This window comes from Dasypus novemcinctus, chromosome 8 (assembly GCF_030445035.2).
Source record: "Dasypus novemcinctus isolate mDasNov1 chromosome 8, mDasNov1.1.hap2, whole genome shotgun sequence".
NCBI lineage: Eukaryota > Metazoa > Chordata > Mammalia > Cingulata > Dasypodidae > Dasypus > Dasypus novemcinctus.
In genome coordinates this window covers 64,482,453-64,507,251 of record NC_080680.1, presented here as the reverse complement: position 1 = coordinate 64,507,251, position 24,799 = coordinate 64,482,453, and the positions used below count along the sequence as shown (strand labels likewise).

Sequence of the window (24,799 nt, the reverse complement as noted above, 5' to 3'; positions counted from 1 at the left end):
GAGCCAGTACTTCGAAGACAATGTTAAATAGGAGCAGAGACAATGGGCATCCTTGTCTTGTTCCTGATTTTAGAGGGAAGGATTTCAGGATTTCGCCATTGTAAACAATGTTGGCTTTAGGTTTTTCATATATACTCTTTATCATGTTCAAAAAGTTTCCTTGTATTCCGATCTTTTGGAGTGTTTTTATCAGGAAGGGGTGCTGTATTTTGTCAAATGCCTTTTCTGCATCTATAGATATAATCATGTGGTTTTTTTCTCTCAATCTGTTTATATGGTGTATTACATTGATTGATTTTCTTATGTTGAACCATCCTTGCATACCTGGAATAAATCCCACTTGGTCATGGTGTATAATTCGTTTAATGTGTTGTTGAATATGATTAGCAAGTATTTTGTTAAGTATTTTTGCATCTAGGTTCATTAGAGAAATTGGTCTGTAATTTTCCTTTCTTGTGGTGTCTTTGTTTGGCTTTGGTACTAGGGTAATGTTGGCATCATAGAAGGAATTAGGCAGTGTTCCTTCTGTTTCGATTTTTTGGAATAGTTTCAACAGGATTGGTGTTAGTTCTTTCTGGAATGTTTTGTAGAATTCCCCTGTGAAGCTGTCTGGCCCTGGGCTCTTCTTAGTTGGGAGATTTTTAATGACTGATTCTATCTCTTTGCTTGTGATTGGTTTGTTAAGATCATCAATTTCTTCTTTCGTCAGTATGGGCTGCTTATGTATTTCTAGGAATTTGTCCATTTCCTCTAAATTGTCATTTTTGTTGGAATATAGTTTTTCAAAGTATCCTCTTATGATAGTCTTTATTTCTGTGGGGTCAGTGGTGATATCACCTTTCTCATTTCTTATTTTGTGTATTTGCATCTTTTCTCTTTTTTTCTTTGTTAGTCTCGCTAAAGGTTTGTCAATTTTGTTGATCTTCTCAAAAAACCAGCTCTTGGTCTTGTTTATTTTTTCAAGTGCTTTCTTATTTTCTATTTCATTTAGTTCTGCTCTTATCTTTGTTATTTCCTTCCTTCTTCTTCCTGTTGGGTTACTTTGTTGTTGTTTTTCTAATTCCTTCAAATGTGCGGTTAATTCTTCAATTTCTGCTCTTTCTTCTTTTTTGATATATGAATTTATGGCTATAAATTTCCCTCTCAGTACCACTTTTGCTGCATCCCATAAATTTTGGTATGTTGTGTTATCATTATCATTTGTTTCAAGGTAGTCATTGATTTCTTTTGAGATTTCCTCTTTGACCCACTGTTTTTCTAAGAGTGTGCTGTTTAATTTCCAAATTGTCATGTGAAGTCTGGGTCTCTGTCCCTTGCAAATTTCCAGCTTGACTCCACTGTGGTCAGAGATATTGTTTTGTATGATTTCGATCTTTCTGAATTCATTAAGCCTTTCTTTGTGGCCTAGCATATGGTCAATCTTGGAGAATGTTCCATGTGCGTTTGAGAAAAATGTATATCCTGCTGTGTTTGGGTGTAATGATCTATATATGTCTATTAGATCCAGCTCTTCTAATATACTGTTCAAATGTTTTGTTTCTTTAGTGATTCTCTTTTGAGATGTTCTGTCCAGAGTTGATAGTGGTGTATTAAAATCCCCCACTATAATTGTAGATGCATCTATTCTTTCACTTAGTTTTTCCAGCGTTTGCCTCACATATTTAGAGGCGCCCTTGTTAGGAGCATAAATATTTATGATTGTTCGATCTTCTTGACAAATTGTCCCTTTCACTAAAATATAGTATCCTTCCTTGTCTCTCACAATTGTTTCGCATTTAAAGTCTATTTTGTCTGATATTAATATAGCTACTCCTGCCTTTTTTTGGTTGTTGTTTGCTTTTATGATTGTTTTCCAGCCATTCACTTTCAACCTCCATGAGTCTCTGGGTCTAAGATGTGTCTCTTGTAGGCAGCATATAGATGGGTCGTATTTCCTTATCCAGTGTCCCAGTCTGAATCTTTTGATAGGTGAGTTTAATCCGTTGACATTCAGTGTTATTACGTTTAGAGAGTTATTTATGGTAGCCATATTTTGGTTGGATTTGTGTTTGTTATATTTTGTTTGTATTATTTTATTTTCCCCTTCTATTTTTGTCTTTCTTGTTGCTTTTACACTCTCCTCCATCTCTGACTGTCCTGTTTTTTCCTTTCTTCCTGCAGAATTCCCTTAAGAATTTCTTGAAGGGGAGGTTTCTTGTTGATATACTCTTTCAGTTTCTGTTTATCTGTGAATATTTTGAACTCTCCATCATTTTTGAATGCTAGTTTAGCTGGATAGAGTATTCTTGGTTGGAAATTTTTTTCCTTTAGTACCTTGACTATATCATACCACTGCCTTCTTGCCTCCATCCTTTCAGATGAGAAATCAGCACTTAATCTTATGGAGTTTCCCTTGTATGTGATGGTTTTCTTTTCTCTTGCTGCTTTTAGAATTTTTTCTTTGTCTTGAGCATTGGATAATTTGACAAGTATATGTCTTGGGGTGGGCCTGTTGGGGTTTATGACCAGTGGAGTGCGCTGTGCTTCTTGGATATGTACATTTGTCTCTTTCAGTAGATTTGGGAAGTTTTCATTCATTATTTCCTGCAACACTCCTTCTGACCCCTTTCCCTTCTCTTCTCCTTCTGGAATGCCTATAATACGTATGTTTGAGCGTTTTGCATTATCATTCAGGTCCCTAAGTCCTATCTGGATTTTTTCTACCTTTTTATTGACCACTTCTACTATCTGTTTGATTTCCAATGCACTGTCTTCCACATCACTAATTCTCTGCTCTGCCTCTTCTAGTCTGCTGATATTTGCTGCAAGTGTATTTTTGATTTCTTGAATTGTGGTGTTCATTTCCATCATATCTGTTATATTTTTGCACATGTCTGCAATTTCCCCTCCAAGTGTTGTCTTCACGCTGTTAACCTCTTTCATTACTTCATCAAATTTGTCAGTGATAAATGTTCTGAGATCTTTCATTGCTTGTGCGAAGTCCTGCCCCCCTTCCTGATTTTCAGTTTGTTGATTGGATTCAGCCATGTTTTCCTGATTACTGGTTTGGTTTGTAGATTTTTGTTGCTGTCTTGTCAACATTTTTTCTTTGATGGGTTTAATCAGTTCCTTAGCTTCTTTGTCTAGTCTTGGAGATTAATTAGCTGTTGTTTTTGCATAAGTGTTATATCTTCTCTTTGTCACTTTGTTCTTCTTATTCCAATTTCTTATTGCTAGTTAAGCTCACTTTAAAGGAAAGTATTAGTGCTGGGGAAAGTCAATTGTGTAAGGAAGGAGAAAGTGTGAAGTAGTATTGGTGATATATGTTTACAAAGCAACAATATGAGTTCTGGGAGGATGGAGGTTAGATCATGTAAATTGTGTAGAGTTATAGTAGTAGGAAAGTACCTATAATGAGGTAGACGACTGAATATGGGAGGAATGTGGTACGTACTAAGAGGCTGTTGTTTTCGTGAGAGAGGGAAAGAGAAAAGAAAGGTAATAGTTTCAGGGACGAATACCAGATGGAAAACTAAACAAAGGTATTAGAAATTAAGAGTTAGACACTTTGTGGATCAAAGAAAGGGAGATGGAATATAGGAGAGATAGCAGATGGTGGAGGATATCAAGTTGTAGGGGAAAGGGGATAGTGTAGATAGGCTAAATCTATTCACAGAGAAATGAGGCAGTGGAGGGGGAGGAAACCCAGCAAATGTGAGGTATTTCCTGTAGGACCTATTGTATTGTTAAGGTAAAATAGTATAAGAAGAATATTGGGGACAAGAAAGAGAGGATTGAAAAAAAAAAAAGAACAACAAGAACAACAACAACAAAAAAAAATTAAAAAAAAAATAGAAAAAAAAAAAAAAAACCAAAGAACAGAAACCCCGCTGCCAGGCTCGGCTGGGCTCAGCTGGGCTCCGGTCCCCCGCCCGCCGCCCGCCGCGGCTCGGCTGGGCTCGGCTGGGCTCGGCTTTCCCGCCCGCCGCCCGGCGCGGCGCAGCGCGGCTCGGCTCTCCCGCTCACCGCCCGGCGCGGCGCGGCTGGGCTCGGCCAAGCTCAGCTGGGCTCCGCCCCTCCGCCTGCCGCGGCTCAGCCGGGCTCGGCCGGACTCGGCTACCCTGGCCGCCGCCCGCCGGGGCTCCGCCCGGTGCTAGCTGCCTCGGCTCCACCTACCCAAGGAGGGAATCCTCCACACGTAGCTGGGATCTCCGTGTATATTTCACAGATGGATCCTCTCTGTTACCTTCCCTCCAAATCGATGTCCAGACACCTCCGGACCAGGAAAAATCCCGAAACAGCCGGTCCCAAAGAGTCTCCGATGCCTCCCAGCCAATTCCCCCCAGGAGCTAGTAACCGGGAAGTTCACTCAGCCGCCATCTTGCCTCCCCCTCCTGAAAAGTCCCAATTTATATCTTATAGACCAGTCCTTTCCGTTACCTTCCCACCAAATCGATGTTCAGACACTTCCTGCCCTGAAAAAATCCTGAAAAAGCCTGGTCCCGGAGAACCTCCAGCGGTGCCCAGCTGCCTCTTCCCAGGAGAGACGGCAAGGCAAGCTCACTCAGCCACCATCTTGCCGGAAGTCTCTCAGTTTTTCCCTCTTATCTAGATCCTTCTCCTCCATATTCCACATTGCTACTTGCTGGCTTCCACTGTCTCTTACCTTTTCATCCAGCTTTCTCAAAAGAGTAATTTATTCTAACATTATTGTTAGAATACTCATGCATCAGTCCACTTCTATCAGAAAGAAACAGTATTGCCTACTCGGGTATGCTCCTGGCTTCATTGTAAACTCTGTCAAAACACTAGTTCAACAAAAAGTAAAAGAACATAGACTTCAGAGACCACACATGACAAAAAACAGACTTTACAAAAATAGTTCAGAAAAGTCACTAAACAAAAAGCTAGAGTCCACAGCAAGCAATCAAAACAAACCCTGAGGAGGGGCAGGATCTGATTTTCAAAGTTACCACACTAAATATTCAAAATACCCAGTTTTCAACAAAAAATTATCAAGTATGCAAAGAAACAAGACAGTATGGACCATTCACAGAAGAAATTAACAGGAACAGAGAGAAGAGACTTACTAGGCAAAGACTTTAAGTCAAATGCCTTAAATATGTCCAGATAGCTAAAGGAAATCACAGAGAGGTAAAAGAAACCAGTAGAAAAATGTATGGACAAATAGAGTTCATCGATGAAGAGATGGAACTTACAGAAAGCAATAAAACAGAAATCATGCATTTTCCAGATGATCTAAGGAACTGGGACTTTCAACTTGTCCTCTATTACCAAAGACCCAGTGTAAAATATGACCATTTTCAAGATGTTTTATTGCCTAGACAACGAGCTCTCCCTTGGCAGGACAATGGAACTTTCTTCAGTGAGAAAGTTTACTATGTACTTTAGATGTTGATTCTATATTTTCTAGAATTGACCTGATATAAGAGTAAGTGTCAGACCCGTGTGGAGTTGGCCCATGCAGAGTGCTGATGCATGCAAGGAGTACCGTGCCACGCAGGGGTGTCCCCCGCGTAGGGGAGCCCCATGCGCAAGGAGTGTGCCCCGTAAGGAGAGCCACCCAGCGCGAAAGAAAGTGCAGCCTGCCCAGGAATGGTGCTGCACACACGGAAAGCTGACACAGCAAGATGACACAATGAAATGAAACACAGATTCCCGTGCCGCTGACAACAACAGAAGCGGACAAAGAAGACTCAGCAAATAGACACAGAGAACAGACAACCGGGGTGGGGGGAGAAGGGGAGAGAAATTAAAAAAAAAAAAAATCTTAAAAAACAAAAAAGAGTGTCAGAAGCAAAGAAGACTTGGAAAATTGAGGATAGAGTTGAAAATCAAGTAAATATTATAAAACAATAAATCTTCTATATTTAAAAGGGTAGAGAAGCAGCATTGAGCAGCATAACTAGAATCAAATAACATTTTCCACTAAATATGCAGGGATCTAATTATGACACTATGTGGAATGAAAGTAACTTTTAGCAATGGAGAAAATACTTGGCAGTTCCACTGGAGGTATAGAAAGACAGGGAGTCACAATGCTCCAGGGTGAACAGAGCAAATGGTTCCTCCCCTAGATATCTTTAGCAGGGGACAAAAGAATCCAAATCTAAGCTAATGGAATGATCAGCTCCCTTATTGCAGTGTTCTACTTTCAAACAAGTACCCTAGATAAGAGGAAATACTTTATAGATAATGGATTTGGAATTGAGAAGGCCTAACAGTATTTATTTGTTGTTTGGGGACAATGGTAGCTTAGATTATCCAGCCAATATATACACATAAAGGTATAGGTCAACAAATATTGGAAAATGATTACATGCTAAGTAGTTGATTTTAAAATTGTGTAAAAACACAGATCCTGTTCTTGCCCTTGAGAAAATTAGTCTAATAGGAAAGACAGACTTTTAAAAAACAACTTTAAATAATTAAGCAAATAAGTACCATGAAAAATACATAGGAGAGTAACACATAAGGACTCTAACCTAATCTTGGAATATCAGGGAAGGTCCCATCTGATGGGTTTTTAAGGATTTTTAAAATAAGTAAAGGAGTAGAAAGTAGACAAAGTCAGTAGAAAAGATAGGTAGAAGAATTATAGAACAGTATTTTGTGGGAGCTAAAAGATGTTTACCTCCCTGCAAGAAACTACTCTAGAATCAAGACAGTAGTAAACATTTGATGGGCAGTTCCCCTCTCGCCTAGGCAGACATCTACGGCAAGAGAGGGCCACTGGTGGGAAGATCTTTGGGGAAGGCTGCACCTGGGGCATGCTTCTATGGAATAGGAATGTGTTCATGTTGTCATAGGGTATTATCTCAGTGGTTGGAGACTCACACAATAACCAAAAAAATATTAAAGTCCCAACATGGGGAGCCCTGGTATATTCCAAGACAGAGTGGCAAGAATCTCTAGAGTACTTAGGCAGTACCTATTAAAAGAAAACAGACCAATATGCCAAGTCTTTGATATTAATGCTCCTGAGGGCTCTAGAGACGTCTAGAAACTATAGGCAAGGCACACAACCCCATGAAATCAGCATCCTGTCAGTGGGCCTTACCTTGGAAGATATGATCACCTATTTCCCCAATGTAAAACAAAGACTCATTTATAATTTCCCCACTCATGATCCTTCTACTCCTTTTATTTAAACCTAAAATTAGCACTATATCTATGTCCCAAAGACTTAAATCTTTCATCTGCTCATATGCCAGTTGAGCTCTGATTTCAGCAGAGTTGCAGCCAACACCTACTCGCAGTTCATCAGACTAGCCTGGGAAAACTAACAAAATGATGATGATGGACAACCCCCATCCCCCAAAACAAAGAATTATCTACAACTGCAAGCAATACAGTTCCTCCCATCTGCCTCATAGGATCTAAGTGGCCTCCCAATCTGAAGCAGAACAGGCATCACCATCCCCAAAACTTCAAGATTGAGGAACGAACAAACATAAAGGAGGAATGCAACCATGGACCAAGGTAGACTTGCTATTGTAGAAATGGAAAGACTTGTAACACTGATATAAAGATAGTGGATACCAGACATTCTGAGGGGTGGGGGAAAGAAGACTAGGAGAATAGAACATTTTTTTAGGGCATTGGAATTGTTCTGCATGATATTGCAATGATGGATACAGGCCATTATATTTTTTGTCAAAACCTAAAAAACTGTATGGTGCAAAGTGTAAGTCATAATGTAAACTATAGACCTTGGTTAATATCAATGCTTCAATATTTGCTCATCAATTATAACAAATGCACTACATTAATGAAAGATGATATTAACAGGGAAAAATGTAAGGAGGGGAGTGGTGGGGTATACGGCATATGGGAATCCTCTATACTTTCAATGTAACTTTTCTGTAATCTAAAACGTCTTTAAAAATGAAGTATATGAAGAAAAAAAAAGGAACACTAGCTTGGGTGGTGGGGTTTAAAAAAAACAAACCTCAATGATTCTGATATGTCACTCAGACTCTAAAAATTGGGTAGGGTGTAATTAAGACCAAGTACTTTAACAGTATTCAGAATTATAAAAAAGATAAACATTTCTAAGCCCCAGTTTTGGCACTAGGAAGGGCGCCAAGTAGGGGGGCAGCCCAGTGAAGATCAGGACCTGAGTGAAGTCAGCTCCGCGTCTGTGGCCCAGTGGGTCAGGAGATTGATTCATAGAGAGGGATTGAGCAAATGTGTAAATATACTAAGAAAAATGGGAGTCTGGCTTCTTACTGTGAGAGAAGTAAGCTACAATTATGAAAAGAGGGAAAGGCAGAATGAACTCCATGGTGTTGAACTAGAATTGGAGAAATCAGTGAACTCATGGTTTTCAATACATATAGCCCGATATAGAAATATAAAGATACATAAAAGAGAGAGAAAGGGATAGTGTATGTCTGGGTACATATATTTCCTCGGTGTGTCAACTGAAAGGGCCTGGAAGCAGATTGCCCCAGTAGCAATGAGACCTCTTGTACCCAGATCTTAGCTTCTAATTACCATTCCCCACTAAAACCTGGGCTACCTGGCTACTTACAGGGCTGAGGGTAGTACAAGATGAGCCTAGAATATCTTCCTGTGATACAAATTAAGGAAATATTCAAAGAATGATGGGGCCATGTCCAAAGGTCATAAGAGCCAGTTTGAAGGGGCTCCTATTGGCCATATCTGGGACAGTTTGAAGACGGAAATAATGAATACTTGAATAATAAATAGCTAAATAAAACAGAAATCTAGGAGTCCACAGGGATATAAATAAATAAATGAAATAAAGTGGGAGAAAGATGAAGCTCTTTCTTACAGTAGAATGCCTATTAGAAAATGTGCATAGAATAATGGAATAAAAAACAACCTTTTAGCAATAAAGCGGTTAAATAATAGTAAAGAAACATTAATGAATACTAAAACTAATGGATGAAAGTAGGAAGAAAAATGGGATAGTCATAAATCCTCAATGGAGCTCCACAGAAAATATTGATGGCTTGTAAAGGGAAAAGAGCAACTTGATAGTGGAGGAAAATGGAAGACATCACCTTGTCCAAGTGATGAGTTAACATCACTGATGGAGGAACATAGACAAAGTGTACCACCTGATAGGACAGACACAGTGAGAAGAACATGGTTCCACTTCTGTGACAGTTCTACCAAAAATGAATAACCTGACTCTAAAATGAGGAACATGAGACAAACCCAAACTGAGGAACATTTTATAAAACAATTAGCTTCTAATCTAAAAAAATGTTAAAGTCATGAAAGTCATAGATATACTAAGGAAGTGTTCCAGATTGTAGAAGATTAAAGAGACATGGCAAATAAGTACAGTTCATAATTCTGGATATCTTTTTCTATTAAGGCTATTATTGGGATAGTTAGTGAAACTTAAATAAAGGGAAACTAGATAAAGGGAATATGGAAGTTCTCTGTTTTTACAACTTTTAGGTAAGTTTGAAATTATTTCATAATAAAAAGCAAAAAAAAGGTATGAATTTTTAAAACTGTCTAAAATTTAATAAAAAAATAAGAAACCTCTCAAATAGTAAATACATACAAAAATGTTCATTCCTTTTGGCAGTGAAATGCAAATTAAAGCCATCTTAAGGTATCATTTTGCACCTCACTGGTTTTTATTGTTGTCCTTTCTTTCCCTATGTGTTGCTTTGTAATATGATATTATAACTAGGAGGAATTTTATTCTTTATTTTGTTTTCTAAGTACTCTTATATAAAGTGAGTCATTATCTTTCCAAAAACTCTATAAAGAAGATTTGATTATTTATTCCACTTTATAGAAGCAACTGATGCTTAGAAGCTTAAGCAGCTTGCCTGAAGTTTCGAAGCTGGAAAGTGGTGGGTCTGGGATAAGAACTCGGGCAGGCTGACTCCTATGCTTTCAACCTCTTGTTATGTCGCTTTTTTATTCATACCAGACTGAGGTCCTGAGAGCTGCACAATCCTTTTGTAAAGCAATAAGATCAAGTCATCCCTAGAATCATCAAAATCTTCAGACCATTGCCCACTAGTATGTTGTTGAGAATTTATCTTAAGATAAAAAGTATAGCACTTTGAGATTATTTGTGAATCCCCAAAAAAGAGAAAGATTATGTTTGTAAACTGGTCTGTTTCTATGGGTGTGATATCCTTTGACTGTATTAAATTCAGAGGTTGTAAGTTTACTTATTAAAAGCCATTTAGGGCTTTGATTCGATCATGTCAGTAGGGCATAACTCAGAGTCTCCACCCCCTTGGTGGGCTGATATAAACGGACACTCAATCAAGAAGACAGATGCTCCACAGATGCCAGAGGAGAGCATTGTCATGTGACAGGAAGGAGACGCTCAAACCGCTAAAGCCTGGGAAGAAAGAAGTCATTTGCCTGAGAGTTTGCAGCTGAAGAGAACTGAGCACCTGAGTAGCTGAGAAGGCCCAGAAATAAACAAGCCCTAAGCCAGAGACTGATAATAGGAAACTCTGAAATATCCGGCAGAGATTACCTGCCATCTTGCTTCAATGTGTGGCAACTGACTTTGTAAGAAACCAACCTTGAGTTGGACTCTTTAGGGCCTTGTAAATGTAAGCTTTTAACCTGTGGGAGAAAGAGTTTCACCTGTTCTATTGTAGATGTTGCCTTATTATAGATGTTGCAGTTGTTCCCTGTTATTGTAGATGATGTTGCAGTTCAAATAGCAAACAGTTGCTTGGTAGTTTCCAATAAATACAAGGTGGAAAACAGGGCCAAGGCTCTCAGTTCCAGAAGGTGTGAGTACCCTGGTCCCATCTTTATCTCTCCTCTTGTGTCCTTCTCTCTGTCCTTTATTTCTGTAAGTTCTGCATTGCCTTCCCTTCGAGCCAACCTATTGCTGAGCTGGTTCACAGCATTACCCCAAATAAATACCCTTCATAAAAGCCAACAGATTTCTGGTACTTAGCATCAACATCCCTTTGGCTAATACAGAAAGTAACATGCAGAATAGAGGAAGCTACATATAGATGATCACTATAAAGGAAATGGAAATCTAAAAAAGACCAATAGGGAAATAGTTAAGTTAATCATGATTCATCAATTCAATTGGAAAATTCCATATCCATTTAAAAGTTATAATTATGGAGATATATGGACATAGGGGAAATGATTATAATATAATGTTAAGTTAAAAAATAAAAACTATATCTATACTCGGAAATACGTAAAAATTGTGTGTACATAAGTAACATCAAAAAACAATAATAGCTGTTGGTGACTTATTCCTTCTAAATATTTTCATGATGTTTACAACTAAAAATGGAAACCAAACACCCCCAAAACATATGCTATTGACGAATGTCCAGAAAGTGATACAATAGGATTCTTTTTTCATACTTTCTCCCAAGCCTCCTTTGGCAGAGAGGTGATTATAAAGCTCTATGTCTCATTACATGGGGAATTGTTAAATTTTTAAAACTCAGATATTAAATGAATATAAGTTTTATGACCTAATATAACACACATACAGAAAATCTATAGTGGCTATCTCTAGGTGACGATATTATAGGTGATCCTTATTTTCTTCTTTATACTATTTTTTAACTTAGTGTTAAAAATATTCATTTCTAATAAAGATTCTTAAAAGGACCTGTATAAGGAAACTATTACTAAATTAAAATATTTGAAAGTAATATATAACTTGGCAAACCACACCATACTTTTCATCAGAAGAGAGAATGGCTTTCCCATGTCATTTACTATACACTCAGTAAATTCTGTTCCTTTGATCACTCATTTTCAACAATTACATTTCATGGTAATTGTCCAAAATGACTAATTGAAAATACACCTACCTATATTTTATGCACAAGCCCAATACTTACATGCATTGATCACTAACAAATTAATTCATATCAAGAAGGAAATGCTATTTATAATGACTCTATTACATTGACTTAAGTACATTTTTCTCAGACAATACTTCTCACAGTGAAATTTTAAAGCCCAGTAGAAAAATATGAGCTTAGAAAGTGTTAGTTATTTTCCCCAGCAACAGGATGATGATAAAAACAATCCTGTTATTTAGAAATACATAATTTCATAATTAGGAATAAATTACTAGTTTTATTAAGGACTTTTAGTATGTTTTATAAAGGAAGTGGGCAAAATCTTAAGGATATCGGAAAATCATTTGAGGTTGAGAAGACGCAAAGATCAGAAATCAGGAAAAAGAATAAATAAGTGGAAAGAAAAACAAGACTTAAAATTTAGAGACCCTTTAGAGGAAAAAAAATAATAGGAGGAATTAAATTATCAACAAAGATTTTAAGCCTAGCATAGCCAAGGATATTCATAGGAATAGCTAATGATCATGTAAATGTATAAATAACAAAAAGGCTAAGGAGTAATAAATCTGATATAAGAAGGACAGGGCTAATAAGGAAGAAAAGAGAATGTTACATAGGATAGAAAAACAGTTATATTCAAAACCATTAACTGAAATCTTTTAAAACTGGAAGGAATTTCATCTATTTGATATGGTTTTAAGATGCAGGTATGTATGAAAAAATGGATGCCATGAACACCTTATGTGTTCTATCACATCAGTATTAAAGTGAGTATACAAAGTGAGAAAAACCCTAATAATTAAAAAGTAGACCAATATATCTGCTATCTAAAATGTGATTGGCTAAAAATGATATTGTAATGCCCAATCTCACCCTGGTGGATCAGGGATTAACCCATCACACTTTTTTTTCTCCTGGGAATTATTAAAATTAAAAATAGCATACAGAAGCAAAGAAGCCATGTCAACCTTTATAGTTTTCTCTCTCCTGGCTATGGCCAGGCATAACTTTTATTCTTTAAAACCATTTCTCCCTCAAAAGAGCTTACAAGCTTACCAAAGTTGTCATCGTTCCTATCAGTAGCCCCACTGGACTATGGTGAGTGACATCCAGACATTTAAACTCAAAAGCTGCTTCAGAAGGGAGTTATTAAAATTCAAATGAGCTCGGCATATTGAAGAAGAAAACACTCGTTTGCATGCACACCTCCGCATTTGGCCATCCCATTTAGCCCCATAGAGCAGGGACTGGTTTTGTTTTTGTAAATGGGCTTCTGAGGCCGAGGTCAGCCTCCCACGGCCCCCACTCCTCTAGGGTCATCATTAGTAATGTGTAAGGCTGAATAGATTTTCCTCTCAATCTAGTCAGCAAACCTGACAAGAAGGCAGCCCTCTCTCACAACCTGAAAATGCTAAAAATTGGAATGGTAACATGGAATTTTTTAATACTTCATTTATCTACTTTAAAAGGGTTTCAGCAAGTTTACACATATCTCGATTGCAGTGCTACCTGATTTTCTGGGAGCAGAACAACACTTCCTGTTGTGCCATGACTGTGTAATCATTAAAATGTTACACTTAACCAACAATCTCCCATTGGATTCAGAGAAAATTCATTTCTGCCAAACAATATGGATTTTGGGAGCCAAAATGACCAACTTTTTTTTTTCATTAGAAAAGAGTCTCTCTCTCATTTGACCTTAAGAAGTTTTATCTTATTTCTCAAGGAAATATCTCACATTATCATCATTTAAAAATTTTATAATGTAGCAGTAAGCAAAGTAACAACAACAACAAAAACAAAAATATATTCCTAGCTTTGTTTTGGCCTTGGAAATTTTAGTAAGAATTCAATTACTTACTAATGAAAACATGTCTATTTTAAACAGATTTAACAATATAAATAATTAACTACCTGCACATGATATGTAACATGTGTTTAAATATACATATGTACATATATATAACATACAACCCTAAACATAACCATATATCATTATTTACTGAGGCTATATAAAAGCAAATAGTGCTCTCTGCCCTAGGATAGTAACACAATTTCTAGAACTCCAGAAATAAAGGAAATTATCTCTAGGCTATGAAAGTACTTCATAAATTCTATTTGCTTTATCACTGGATTCATACACCTCAAGGAATAACTGTAACCAGAGGGAAAGTAGAAAGCATGACTCTAAGGTCCCTTTCAATGGTAATATTTTATTGTTCTATGAACTCCATTAATCAAACTTGTTATTCCAAGATTTCTCCTAGTTTTTGTTTTAATTTTTTAAAAACTTTTTTCCCTGAAGATTGGGAAGCTCTTGCTATAATAGATACTGCTTTTACACAGACTGCTCTAAACAGCCCAAAGGAAAGATTAATATCAATGAAACATCTCATTAATGAAATTAGTTCCTGAGTCATGAGAGTATTCAATTCTGACCCATTTTTTCTCACACTTCTGAATAGTATATGTTCATTAGTGAACACTTATTCAATAACTTACATGGCATTATTCTGGCTACAGCCAAAAAAAAAGGGCACTCAATTTCTGTCTTCAAGTTGCTTGTGTGTTAACGTGGTTAGCAGCAACACAGAATCACAAAGGGACAAATGTTTGCAGAGAAAAAGAATGCAAGCTGAAAGTATACCAAGTAATCCCACATGGTTCAGGGAGAAGACCTGCAACCAGGTCAGGTCTTGGAATACAAATGGCACCTTGGTGTGCTTTCTCTTAGTAGATCACATTCAGTTGAAACTGATAAGAAAAATATTATGTGCAGGTATACTTTTGAAATGGACAAATGGATGATGACAGTTTTCACAAAGCCACCCAATGTCAGAAACGTGACTTCCAAGACACTGCAAAGTACATATGTTTATGTACCATTTTCTGTAATTAGCCTCCTGATCAGGTCTATTGCAAAGATGGCTTAGCGTCAAAACAGAAGAAAATATTCACCACTTTAGATTTGAATTGTTTAATTCTACAAAGGCATGCTTACACACAAACTTATTTAACATGTAGAAAGAATGATAAAATCCAAGAAATATGCTAACTTGCCTTTTTTTCCTCCTGTAATGAAGAAGCCAATGGCTGCTCTAATAAAACTGCTTTCAGGCAAATAACTATAGTCAGTAGGAACTGTGGAGACAGAAAATGATCAAATTAACCAGTGAACTTGGCAGGACTAATGAAGGAAAGATAATGATCTCATGCTGACATATCAACTAGAGACAAAGCGGAGATGTTTATGTCATTAATCTTGGCACAATACTCTGTGGCTGCAACTAATTCTATTAGATTAAGTGACTGGCCTTGAAGTAATCACTTAGGCTCTGCAAGCAAATCTAAAACGGTAGCAAACCTAGTTGTGGTTGAAAAATCACAGAGGATGAAAACTTTATTGAAGTGATCAAAAAAATCCTTTCCACATTGTTACATCAATGAGCACAAACCAGTGACCTAGTCAGGGTCAGCAAGGAATCTGCTGGACTTCTGCACTGAGGTCACTAAGGCCACTATTCCAGGGACCACTTCAAGACATGAAACTGAAAATTCAACAAGCAGTATTAATGGCTGCCAGTCCCTTGCTTCATAAGGCAGAATCCTCTAAGTGACCAATATGTGCAAATAACCAGATGCAGTTGCTGACCTGGAATGTTGAAACAGTGACATTTATGCTGGTCAAGTCCTAGGAGTCTCCTAAATCCTCTTTCTCCCAGTTTCCCATAATTCTTTCATGAAATGGTTTTTACTGCGATAAATGGCTCAATTGGAAAATTCCACCAGGAATAAGTAGCTGTAGTTTTCCAGACATACAAATCATTTTGTTCAGAAGAACCTGGGTGTAAGATGATTCACTTCTCTCTGATTTGACTATATATGTATCGTACCATGTACCTTAAAATGTAACAATTAAAAGCCTACATAAAAAAAAGCCAAAGTCTGACATAAACATGTTATTTTACCAGGACACTGTGAGAGCCCTGCCCTTCAAAACTGGCATTATCAAGGGTTTCCAAGATGTTTTTTTTTTCTTTTCTACACTTTAATATAACAGCTTCCAGCTGTCTGAAGTTCATAATGTTGGGAAGGCTGTGGAACAATGTCCTATTTCTATAGCTAAGGAGTGATTGAAAGTAAGGGAAATAGTAATTATAGTGGTCCTCACTCATGGTTATGCTGTCCTCAGATACCAAACGGTGGATAGGTGAAGGTTTTGTTTTGTTTTTCTCTCTCTCTCTATTTTTTTTTAAATGTTACATTAAAAAAATATAAGAGGTTCCCACAAACCCCCGCACACCCCACCCCACTCCTCCCATATCAACAACCTCTTTCATCATCATGGGACATTCACTGCATTTGGTGAATACATTTTGGAGCATTGCTGTACCACATGGATAATGGTTTTTAAGGAATCGTTAGTACCTACACTTTTCTGGCCTAGGTTCCCAAAGCCAGTGGGTCAAAAGTCTATAAAGAGCAAGGAAAAGATATAAATCCCAGTAGATTAACAGTGATACCTGGCCCAGAAAATTACTAAGTACAAACACAAATTAAGCCTGTGAGATTGGAAATATTTTTTATTGCTTTTATTAAAAAGCTAGAAATAGAAAAGCCTTGCTATATTAAGATCTAGGATTTCAATTCCAAGTCTAAAGAGGCATACATATTTAGATGTACCTACTCCATTATTTTCTCAAAAATAAGTAAAAATAAATAAAATCCAAGTTAAATATTAAAAAAATAGGGTCCCCAAAACTCTAGCCATACATGAAGAGACTTTTAATGAAACATGAATACTATACAAAGGGCAATTATAACTAGTAAAATAAAAAAACCCTGCTCCAATCATCAAGGATCTGGTTCCTAATTCCCAGTTTCTGGATTCTTCACTAAACTAACTCTGTGTATAAGCCATTATTTTTCCAAGCCTCAGGTTCTTCATTTATAAAACTATGGGTGTTAGACTTTATGTCTAAAAGGATCTCTAAAGGAACAGAGAGGAATAATGAAAAGATCATGGGTTTGGAGGCTGACAGGTCTGGGTTAAAGTCACATGTCTACCACTTACTACAATGTGACCTTGTGCAAATCACAAAACCTCTCCACATCCCTTCTTCCTCTAGTGTAAAAAAGGGATGATAATACCCATCAGTTAGAGTTGTTGTGAAATTAATGCTTCTAACAAAACACAATGCACTGAATTAGCAATCCCTCCTTTCAACTCCTATGTTCTATGACTCTAATCTTACCAGAGGTTCTACTTTGATTTGAAGACAGAGTAGATAGATGAAGATGTCCTAGAAGCCAGATTGCATTTGACTGAAGACCAATCACCCCAGAGATGCTAATGACCTATGGACGAAAATGTGTAACAGTTCAATGATGGGCAAAACCCAAACTCCTAATAAAAGACCACTTATAGAAAATCACTAATCTTTCACTAATCTTTAATGAGGCAGAAGATTGGCTGGGAAGGGGATGTAATATTATATGTCTAGTGCACAATACCTGGGGTATAGTAAGTGTTCAACAAACACCTGTTGAATCATTCAATCATTTAATCATTCATTGAATCAGTCATTCAATGAATCAGTTTTGGAAGAAAATATTAATGGTTATTTCAGGTTCCCTGAGTCAGACTGGTCTCAAAGGAATTTTCAGAAAATGGTAAATGAAAACCCAAAAAGTAGAGAAGAAATGATAGCTACTTAAGATAAAAATATCTCTAAATATGGTAGGACATATTTTGTTCATTACTTTAAGTAATAAGGTTTTATTATCACTTTATCACTCACAATAAGCATTTTTCCAATAATATTTTTCATTTATAGCCTTTTCTCCCAAGCCATAGCAACTTAAGCTTCAGCAGAATTATTTTTTTCAAGTATTTTCACATTCATACATACAAAGGAGAGTGTCTACTGTTCAGAAATTCATGTTGGCTTTTAAAGGCATGAATTACTAAAATTTATTTATGTGGTAGGTATTATAATTAGCTGTAATTTACAAGAATAAAAACTGGTATGCTAAGTGAAAAAAATAGGATGCAAAGTTCTATACACAGTAAAAATCTAACCATGCGAAGAAAAGAATGCTTAAAAAGAAATGACATCAAATATTAACAGTGGTTGCTTCAGGCTGGATGATATTTTTCCAGTTTCTTTCATTCTGTACTTTCAAATTCTATGCAATGAACATTATCAATCATTTAAAAGCAAATATCTTAAAAAATAAAAACATTTTTAAGCAAACGATTTCTTTTATCCAAGAATAACTCTATGACAATGATTCACCCAAATACCTTTATCAGTGACATCTGAACTAGTGTCTCATAACCACTCTACCTAGATATCTACCCTGCCCTTTGAACACCTTCCAAATTTCCTTGTCCTTAGGGCCTGACATTCCTTGCAGGGTCAGGTTTTAATTTTTAAGGGAAACCAATGCTAACCTAAGTTAATGCAAAATGTCAGCTTTTTTCACCCCCCACCCCCAGAGGCAATGCATATTTGCCAGCAAATGCAGGACTATCAATTGCTCCCAAATACCGCTTGAACTCAGCATAAATGGATAGAGAAAGCCCCGTTTTCCAAGCAAAAATTTTACATCGTGAAATAGAAAAAAGAACAGGAAAAGGGAATGTGTTTTTCCATCCAAGGATTTTAAATACCCCTTCTCACCTGAGTTAAGGTTCTGATGACTTCATTAAGTCTGCCTTGAAAATGAGAAGTTTGGATGGCTTCTGATTTCAGCTGAAAGAATGAGGAGACACACATCCCCAACACACACACAACAAAGTTAATAAGGATAGTCCCAGTATGTTAGCTCTCATTTTCTAAGTTAGAGAATAATACATCATTATGTTCTTATATTTCAAAAACATAAGCTATGAGTTCTCGGAGGGCAGGGTCAACGCTTAATTTATTACCATGTCCCTAGCCCCAGTTTAGTGTGGCACATGTAGCCACTCATAAACTTTTACTGCATGAATGCCTTAGAATTACTGGTAAACATACACATACATACATCAATGGTGGAAAACATTTTGAAGTAAAAGAATAATTATATAAATATAGACTTAAACATTAAAGATACAAAATGGGGTTTCCTGTGAATGACTTTTGAAATTTCTTGTCTTTCAATCACTTTTCTCAGGCAGGGATATGAGGAAAGTATGTAAGTTGACTCTACAGACCAAATAAAACAAGGCACAAATCTTTATAGAAAGAATTTTTGGCCAAGAGCAATTTTTCATACAGTAAGGTAATGAAAATCCCAGTATAACCATTACCATAAGTTACAATTATCTGTTCTGAGATATTGGATATTCTCTTCTTGATGTGGCTATGTACACATTTAGATTTCCTGCCTCAACAGACAGTTTCTGTCATTTTTAAACTTTTTACCTGTACTATATCCCCTTCAGAGCCTACCAAGGCCACCATGCCATGAAGAGCTGCCAGACAAAGCATTGTGGGAGTGCTCTGAAAACAAAGCATTAAAATATGTTAAGGGAGAAAGAGCCATGGGGTTTGGGTTCTATAAAACCTACAATATCATAGAGAAACAGCTCATAATGAGCCAAAATGGTACTAAATTTGTAAGATCAACATAATCTATATAACTGAACCAAAAATGGCAGCAGATTCAAATAAAGTAACAGATTGAAGTTGTTTAATCTGGATGGATTCTTGTTGTTTTTATTTTTTAAAAAAACCCAAAACCCCCCACTAATATTGTTTCAAAATTAAGACACTGGCAAAATAAACAGTTAAAAAAATCTATAATAGTGGACAGGATGTATTATTTATAAGGGATTAAGGTACATTTGAAAGCTAGCTTATATGCCTTTCATTTGATTTGCCTTTCATTGTATTATTGAGTTATATATCTTAGTAGCTCCTATAAATGGTACAATAAACTAGCTCTTTTTCCTTTATAACTATATAAAGTAACATGTAGGAGGTGACCTCTACCTCTGCTAGGACAATTCTGATCCAAGCAGGAAGGAGTTTGTTGCCCAAGTCTTCAGCTTTTCCATGTCCACACACAGACAAACCATGAACTATGTTTCCTAATGCCAGGGCAAAACCTGAAGTCTGTTAAATAAATAAAAACAGAATGAAAAAGAAGAAAAATGACACAGATTAGAAATGTTTATATATAAAAACTCAAGTACTTCTAGGGACTCCCTTTCCTACTGATAAGTTCTTTGCCATTTGAAAATCAGTGATTTACCAGATGCCTTATTTTCTAGAGTTTGGCTTGCAACAGAAACTGATGAGCCTAATTACATGAAATTCAGTTTAAATGAGTGGTTTATTTTAGGAAAATAATACTGAATTATTGAGTGACTTAGCTCAAACAATCCAAAATTCTCAAAAGGGGTTAGGATGAAACTACTAAGGTAGGCCACATGAGTCCAATCAAGCCCCAAATTAGAACAGAAAACTTTCCATAATGAACACAGCATTATGCAAATGTCTACATTTTGGTGTTGCAAAACTTATTCTGAATGTGAGTGGGTATATAGTCATATCAAAAACAGTAATGATACTGTTCTCAGCTTAAAACCAGTGAATCCTGGAGAAATCTAAAAAGAATCCAAAGGGGGAAATTCTATAGCATGTATAATCAGAGGGAATATTTTAAGGATATTTAATTTAATTAGCAGGTATTTAAATTTTCCTGAACATATTTAGTCATGAAAGATTTCCTGCCTTGAATTTGCATGAGTTCAGCCTTACCAGAGTGCTCTCTATATTCATACCTTTACAAATATTTGTCATTTAAGACTTTAGTCTTATTTAACTCTTATATCCCCTAGCCACATGTTTTAAGATTTTATAAATACACAGCAATAAAAGGAGAGAGAATAAGTTTTTCAGCACTCTCTCAGGCAAAGAAAAAGAAATATCTACAGAAGAGATAGGGTAAAAGGAGAGAAAGAGACATCTGTGACAGTTGGCTCTACCTGTGAGAGAAGAGAATAGTTAGATGTCCCTCAGTTTTTGGACACAAAAAAATATACCCATTAGTCTAAGTCAGTGTAAGTAAAAATCAGGACAGCAGCAGCATGAGACCCACAGAAAGAATCAATTGGGGCATGCATTCCAACCTGCTGGCTATTCTCTACTAATAGCCGAAGCTTGTTCATAATATCTTCAGCCTCTGCAGCCTCGATAATTCCAGCACTGAATGCTGATGTGCATACACAGCTAAGGGTATAAGCAAGGACCTGAGGAAAAAAATAGAGAAAAATGTTTCTTCATTTCATGAGGAAAAATAAAAGAACATGGTTCAGTTGACATAAATATTCTGTCAAACTTTTCCTCAGGGTAAGGCCTGGATTCTATACACCTACCATAGTCTGGGCATTGTTTAGCTGCCTAACTTACATTATATTTCATGACAATGTCACACAATGGGTAATATTATTCCTACTTATAGGTAGATAAAAACTCTGAGGCTCAAGTACACACAGCTGGCAAGTGACAAATGGGAGATTTAACACAGGTCTTCAGATTCTAAATTGAAAAGTTCCCCTACCATACCATGCCAGAATATAGCATTTACCACCAGCAGAAAGAAACACATTTTAGTCATAAATGGATGCTGTTAATTGTATGTAACCCCACCCTAGGCCAAACAGGGGAGGAAATCCAAAGTGAAACACTGCTATATTACAGATTCCCTAGTAGAAGTAGTAGAGCATAGTGGAATAGGTGTGTGGGTTTTAGAGTCAGACAAATTATGTAATACAGGGATAATGCGACTTATTTCATAATACTGTTGTGAGAATAAATAAATGAAAGAATAAATAAGATATAAATATATAAAAAAGAATCTTGGAAGTGGAGACAGAAAACTTCAGTGTATGTACCAAACTAACAATTTACTGGCTTAAATAACTTAGGGCAAATCACTCAAAACTATTTGAGCCTCAGTTTTTGCATGTGATACCTTATATTTTCATAATACCCTCCCCTATAAGGGTACAGTTAAGACAAAGTGGAAAATTTTCAACTGTTAGTACTAGTTGATACAGCATGACAAATATATGTGGTTTCTAAAGTAGAAATTGGACAATAAAACATCAGAGGGGAGAAAAAACAAAACTGCTTGCTTATAAACCAAAACATCAAGGCAGACAGATGTATCAATTGTAAAAACTGTGCTTTCATTTATTAGTCACACTGCTTCTCTGAAAATGTTCTCCTTTGATTAAAAAAAAAAAAACACTTTAAAATCATCTATACAGCTTTAAAAATGGAAATGCAATACATGTCTTAGAACAAAACTTCAACTCTCTGTGCTCCAAAGAAATTCACCAATTCAACAAATCCTATTGCTGAAAGCAGAGGAGTTGAGCAGGGAAACACAGCAGCCATTATGTACTCATCAATAGCTTGTGGGTAGCCTGGGACAAAATAGAATGTGCTCTAATGAGAGTGAGAATCTGGCCAGGCCACGAGGTCATCCCCTACTCCTCCTAAAGAGAAGCACAGGCGGGGTGGGTTCACCTGGGCACAACAGAGATGGGCATGAACCCATGCCTAGAACATGCCATCCAAACAGGGATAAAGCATAATGAGTATGTCACATAACTACCATTCTATATATTTCTGCAACATAATTGAAAACTTTTTTCATTAAGTGTGGTAAAGGGAATTTCCTCAATTTTTCATGCTGGCTGACATTGTAAAAAATGCCTTTTTTGTAATCTGCAGTTTCTTAAGTTTATTTATGGTTATTTTTCAAAGTTAGATCTGGTTTGAGCATAATTCTAAAAATCTCCAGAAATTGCAGCTCTTGTTAGAAAGTGCTAACTTTTAGTAATGTTGTCTTATGTTTCTATATTCACTAAAGGCTCTTATCTTATATGCCTCATTTAAGTCTAAGTTGATTTAAATAGCTACACAATTTGAAAAGACCTTATGATCTAATATAGGTTGTGTGCCACTCAGATGTCTTTCATCCCAGCTAAAACTGAGGAATAATTTAGCTTACAGTGTTATCAAAATATTAGAAGTAAAAAAAATCAGTAGTAATAGGAAAACAAAAGACAGCAAAGGGAAGAAAGGCGTCACTACCTCCTGAAACGTTCTGCTCTGGCTCCTGCTGTCATCCAGGTATATAGAGAGCTTCCGAAGCGATGCTGCCACATGTACCCGGGACTCCGTATGGCTACTGTGGCTCATGAGGGACAGGACAAGTCCAACTCCCAATATACAGCCCGTGCTTGGTGCCAGAAAAGACCATGTGTTAGAATCACAAGAAATCCACCTAATTTGAAACCTGAGGTTGGAGGGCTGGATTCTAATTTTGTGGCCTATCACAGGCATACCTCACCCCTTGAAAGGAAAACTTTACATCAAAACTCAGCCCTGCTAGTGCTATGCATTCTTTGGGGGAAAGACAAAAACAAAAAATAGTTTGGCTTGAACTCCATGGTGAGGAGAGGAAGAGATACAGAAGGCAAACCAGCTGTATAATTCTGTACTTACAGCACAGTTGTAGTCCTCCCCAACCCCCCATGTTGAGAGCACTATGATTAAGGAGAGAAAAGACTGCATTTCAAGAGTAAGAGCAGAAGACATTTGACTAATAACAGGGGAGATAAATGCAAGGCATGATTATGAGGTACTGCAAAGTGCTTCATGTTTCGTAGTCAACTTTAACAAGTGGAATTTCTTTCTTAAAGGGACTGTATTCCTCTGTACACAATGACATTAATCCCCCTCTCCCCTCTGATCTCTCAGAGTATGACTGGGTCAGAAGAGAAAATGGGCAAATGACAGGCTTGTCAAAAGTTACCCATGTGACAATTCAATTGGAATCTTGGGCTTTGTTCCCCAATTCTCCTGAAAGAATACATATCCATTTAAAGAACGGAATTGTACCCAGAAAACTTCAAGTTAATATGATAAAACAAAGCAGCTTGTGATATTTTTTAAGTTTTTTATTATTGAAATTTTTTAAATTGAGGAAATGCTGAGTTTTTCAGAAACCATCATCTCTCCCTGGTTTGGTTTTCCTCTCATGTTATCTGCTGCTAAAGAAGACATTCCAGGACATTTCTCTAATGGCATATTTTAAAAGCCCATATGCTATGTCATTTTGCTCTTAAATAGCTGGTATTGAGACCCTGTTCATAGATTTATGAACACCCAACACCTTTGAGCCAATGGGGCATCCACAGCTGAGAGGAGAGACCCAAGAGGATGGAAAGGGTCCAGGATTTAGTCAAGGTCACACAGAGCTTTTCCAGCAGAGCACAGCAGAACATGTGAGTTTTTGATTCCCAGCCTTCTGTTCCATTTGCCAAGCCTAAGGCCCCTATTGGTACCTTGCATGATGCCATGATGTAAAGCCTATGAGAAATCAACATCTCTCAAATGCATTTTTCTACTTTCTATTGCACAACAACCTGGCATTAGAAAATCCTTTGTAAAGAAGCTACTGCATTCATAATCCATCATTCGTCAGGGAGAACTGTCATTACAGCTTACATGAACTTAATAACAAGCTCAACTAGCACAATGCACTTTCAACCAGTCTAGTCAACATCTAACATCTGAACACTGCACCTTTTGAGAGACATCACATTTCTGAAAGAGGAAATTGGCTACTTTTGCTGACTACGGCCTTTGCTTTGACTTAGGATTGACATGGAAGTCTTTTGACTACTCTCTATATTGATGTGTATAAAAATTTGGTAGGATTAGACCAAAGATAGTCAAACGAAATTTGACTAATATTTTGACAAATTTAACTTTTGCCCCCTCTTGACTTTACTGTCACTTGCCTTTAAGATCTTAAATGTTACTTTCTCAAAGACACCTTTCCTCACCCACTGGGGAACCTTTTTAATACTCTCCCATAGTACCCTGCACTAATTTTACTTCCATCCAATTTTAATTATAAATTCTGATGAGGATTATTTAGGGGGTTATTTGATTAATACTGCCTAGCTCTTTTTAACT

At 36.8% G+C, this 24,799-nt stretch overlaps 1 protein-coding gene across 8 annotated transcripts in view; it reads right to left on the bottom strand.

Moving 5' to 3' along the window:
* FOCAD (focadhesin) overlaps positions 1 to 24,799 on the bottom strand; it is a 380,810-nt gene that overhangs the window by 32,336 nt on the left and 323,675 nt on the right. For all 8 annotated transcript variants that reach the window (XM_058301924.1, XM_058301931.2, XM_058301923.2 and 5 more), the window contains 7 exons: positions 22,907 to 23,054; positions 20,932 to 21,051; positions 19,790 to 19,912; positions 19,220 to 19,297; positions 18,494 to 18,565; positions 17,063 to 17,165; positions 14,868 to 14,948 (listed from right to left, as the gene is read on the bottom strand). In XM_058301924.1, the coding sequence (XP_058157907.1) occupies positions 14,868 to 14,948; positions 17,063 to 17,165; positions 18,494 to 18,565; positions 19,220 to 19,297; positions 19,790 to 19,912; positions 20,932 to 21,051; positions 22,907 to 23,054 (725 nt within the window). The remainder of the gene's footprint in view (positions 1 to 14,867; positions 14,949 to 17,062; positions 17,166 to 18,493; positions 18,566 to 19,219; positions 19,298 to 19,789; positions 19,913 to 20,931; positions 21,052 to 22,906; positions 23,055 to 24,799) is intronic.